The following is a 4,079-nucleotide window of genomic DNA, read 5'->3' as shown; positions in this document are numbered from 1 at the left end:
GCAGAGATTGACCTACTGAAGAGGCACCTCCAAGGAAAACCATGGGGCCACTCACCTCCTGAGCCAATGGCGAGCCAGTGAAACCACCGGCTACAGCCAAGAAGTCAACGGGCTGTTTCAAATGTGGGAGAGAGGAGCATCGTGCCGTAGAATGCCATTCAAAAGCCCCTCAGTGCAACCCAGACCGATCATCAGCCAGGAAATCAGGGAAGTCCCCAGCCAAGCCAAGAGGGCGATGAAGGCTGTGGAGTCCCCACCCCCTGCCAAGTGTGGGGAGGGAACTCCGGCCTACACCGCAGGGGCAGTGGACACCTCGGACGACAGCTTGGAGGGCAAACCCCTGGTAAGTGGACCCATCACACCCATCCTCAAGACAGTGACTATATTAGCCCCCTCCATGACCAAAGTTGTCAAAGTGAAAGCCTTAATAGACTCTGGCTGCACCCGCTGCCTCATTAGCCTGATGCTAGTAGGGAACATGGGAATCCCAGTGAGGAGGCTGAAACAACCAATCTCATTTGGCCAGTTAGATGGGTTCATAGCAGGGGGGGTGCCAGCTACCCTAGCCACTACTTTTAATAAAAGGAGGAAACCATTTCCAAGAGTTCTGCTTTCTTAAGATGTGGGATTGAAGTGGGTCCTTACAATTTCCTTACTTGGCCAGAGGCATCGGCTCAGTATAATCTGCATTCCAAGCTTAATATTATTTGACAATTCTAAAGAATAGATCAGTCCTTGATAAAAGTATTAGGTGCATTTCTACATTATTTTAACAAATGGACTTTTGGACTCCTTACCCTCCAAGGCAGGTCATAACAAAATATGTGTTTCACTGCGAATAGTCATATACAGGTAGTCCTTGACTCACAACTACAATTGAGCCCAAAATTTCCATTGCTAAGCAATGCAGTTGTTAAGTGGTTAAGTTGTTTTAGACTATTTGGGTAGATAAGCGCTATTTTACGAGCTTTCTTGTCACAGGTGTTAAGTGAATCACTACAGTTGTTAAGTTACTAACAGAGTTGGCACTGGCTTCCCCATTGATTTTGCTTGTCAAAAGGTCGCAAAAGGGGATCACAGAACTGGGAAACTGCAACTGTCATAAATACATGCCAGTGCCACGTGTACAAATTTTGATTACATGACCATGATCATGTGAAAAATTGTCATAAATCGCTTTTATTTTTAATGCCGTTGTAACTTCAATCAGTGACTAAATGAATAGTTGTCAGTCAAGGACTACCTGTAGTGTAGAAGCATTGACTAAGTTAAACATATTTTCTCCTGCGTTCTGAGTTACTATATATTTCTCAAATTCTTAGCTCCTTCTCAGCATTTGTGGGAAACCGGGACCTGAGTCTCCCGGCTTGGTTTCAGACCTCGTCCGGGGGCCGAGTCATGAGTTGTGATATGAAGACACCACACCAGGTTTCCTCGGGATGAGATCAAGCCCAGAACAGTCTCTGGGGACCTCTTTTATTAGCAATCATAACAAAGCAAATTTCAGCCAATACAAGCAGGAGGTTGCAAAAAGGTTACAAGCAGGGGGAGTTTAGGAGGTTAGAGACAGTGAAAGTTTTACAAAATGTATCTTATCTAATACATGGCTTATACGACTAACAGTTCACAGTAAAAGTTGCCATTGTTNATATTGGAAGGTCTTATCAGGAAGTGACAATATTACAACTTGCATAAACAGCTTTCTTGACATGTCCCTTTGTTCTCTGTCCTTCACTACCTTACGCGTATGCAGTTGCAGATTGCAACCTAACACGTAGGCATAAAGGGTTGTGTGATTAAGCATATTGAAGTTTACAAAATGGAGTGACTTATGCTATATTCCAACATCTCCTCCTTTTTTGTTTTTTAAGCTTAATCCCAAAAGTTTTTTGGTTGCATTTCATACTTGCTGGTACTATGCAGACTAAAGTTTGCCAAGTCATCTTTATCTTCTGATTCATTGGTCAGTTCGATAAATGGGTTGGCTTTAAATGTATTATTTTGTCCTTCAGTTGATAACTCAGGATGGGACAGTCTGTCTCCTGTATTGATGTCATCATGGTCAGCTTCCATAGTTAAAGATGATATCTTACTGGATCAAAGCGTTGCCATAAAGCCATTACTTGAGCTGTTGCACGTTTTTCCGCTAACAAAGATAAACTTTTTGACATGATTTTTACAAAGATGGGTAAAACACAAGGTATTATTATACAGCCTAAAGCAATCAGTCCAATTAAAGCTACAATAGCTTGGAGTCCAGGAAGTTTGGGGAACCAAGAACCAAACATTTCATGAAAATCAAAGCCGTTCCAAGTTTGGACAGGAACGTGAGCAATTTTTACCATTCTATCAATACAACAATTTGTAAGATTAAATTTCCCACATACACCTCCTTCTTTTGCTAACAAATAATCTAAAGCTAAACGATTTTGCATAATATATGTGCGTGAGCGAGCGCTTTCTTTGGCTAAATGTTTCATAGCTAAAATGGTTAATTGCTGACATAGCTGAAGAAATAGCATTAATGTTGAGGTGGGCATGAATAGCAAATCCTGACACACCCACTAAAGACATAGTTAGTGCCACATATTATATTTGCAGGGATAGCTACCACCGGGGTGTGCCAAGCAATAGCGTCAGAGGGTGGATAATAAGCAGTAACTCTCCATCTAGATATAGCTTTATAGTTAAAGTTCCCATTAAATAAAATTCTATTCAAGCCAGTGAAGTTTTGAATTACTGCAGAAGGGGTACAAACAGATTAAACATATAAAAAGCAACTTGTTCATGTCATACATTTCAGATAAGCAAAATACATTATTTTGTGTGATGTTAGCCATAGATTTTGCTTCATTTGTTGCTCGAATGATTGGTGGCAGCGGTGGGATGACAGTTGCTGTTGTCAAAGGGCAGATGTTAATGATCAGACACAAACAAATGATGGCTAAGGAATTTGCAGTTAACCGCAAAAATGGTAGCACAAGGTTCTCTGGAGATTTGTTCTACTTGTTGCTGTTGTCACACTGCCTGTGCTTTGGTGTTCAAGTTCTTTACATCTCCCCATGTCACTGGCCGACTGGCATGTCGGGATTGGATTGGTCGCTGTGCTATCTGTAGAGTCACCTTGGCCATTTCTGGGAGGAGCAAGCACAGTAGCGTAGTCTCGCCCCTAAGTGATCAGAGGGACCGGTCCCAACCATGCTTTGTCTGATAATGCCCAATAATATACTAGTGGCGGAGGCAGGCTTGTTTTCTGTTGAAAGTGTCTCTGATAAGTGGTCGAATTTTGAATGGAAATATTCAATTGGTGTAATGTTTTTGTTGTTGTGTTACCCATGACAAATTGGGTATTCTAGATCCGTCCTTTTTATTTGTTTGTGAAGACAGTTCTTAAAGGACCAATTAGCACATTCCATGATGGCTTGACCCATGGAATTATAGGGAAATCCATGAGTAAAAACAATATTCCAAGTTGTACAAAATTGTAAAAAGGCCACTGAAAAATAGGCTGGCCCATTATCAGGTAAAAGGGCTTACCCAAGGCTGTAATGGCCAAAACAAAATGATGAGAAACAACATGTGCAGCTGTTTCTCCCGGGAGGCGTGGCCCAAATTGTTCCTGAATAGGTATCAATAGATCAATTAACACATTTCCAGGAAGCCAAAAAAAAAAGAATATGGGTAACATCCATTTGCCATAGTTGATTAGTGGCAAAAATACGGGGTTTAAGAAAACATTAAAAAAATAGGCCCAGGAAGGGAAAAATGACTGCGCATATGAAAAATAAAATATCTTGTAGCAGCTGCTGTCAAAGGAAAAACAAAATCATAAAATTGGGGTCAATCCTGGGTGTGATGTAAGCACCTGGAAGATTAAAATTAAGTTGGCACACATAATGAGAGTCAGAGAGTAAGTTAAAAGGATGTTGAGAAAAGGTGTGAAAAGCCAAGATAGCAGCAGCTAATTCTGAGCATTGTGGTGAGGACTGTATTGCAGTGTAGGACACTTTTTAGGTAACATCATGAGGATCTTTGTAAGCAACTGCTCCTCTCGTTCTCCCTCCAGCTCCTACTCCTAA

The 4,079-nt window shown here is 41.4% G+C and overlaps 1 protein-coding gene across 1 annotated transcript in view; it reads left to right on the top strand.

Moving 5' to 3' along the window:
* Positions 1-235: 235 nt before the first annotated feature.
* Positions 236-4,079, top strand: part of PCDH15 (protocadherin related 15) — a gene marked incomplete at its 3' end in the record, with an annotated part of 345,211 nt that continues 341,367 nt past the window's right edge. Inside the window, exon 1 of the mRNA XM_015820330.2 lies at positions 236-343. Within this exon, the coding sequence (XP_015675816.2) occupies positions 236-343 (108 nt within the window). The remainder of the gene's footprint in view (positions 344-4,079) is intronic.

The sequence above is a fragment of the Protobothrops mucrosquamatus genome, unplaced genomic scaffold, assembly GCF_001527695.2.
Source record: "Protobothrops mucrosquamatus isolate PMUCROS unplaced genomic scaffold, P.Mucros_1.0 scaffold1121, whole genome shotgun sequence".
In the NCBI taxonomy this organism is placed as follows: Eukaryota; Metazoa; Chordata; class Lepidosauria; order Squamata; family Viperidae; genus Protobothrops; species Protobothrops mucrosquamatus.
This window is presented reverse-complemented; position numbering and strand designations above follow the sequence as displayed.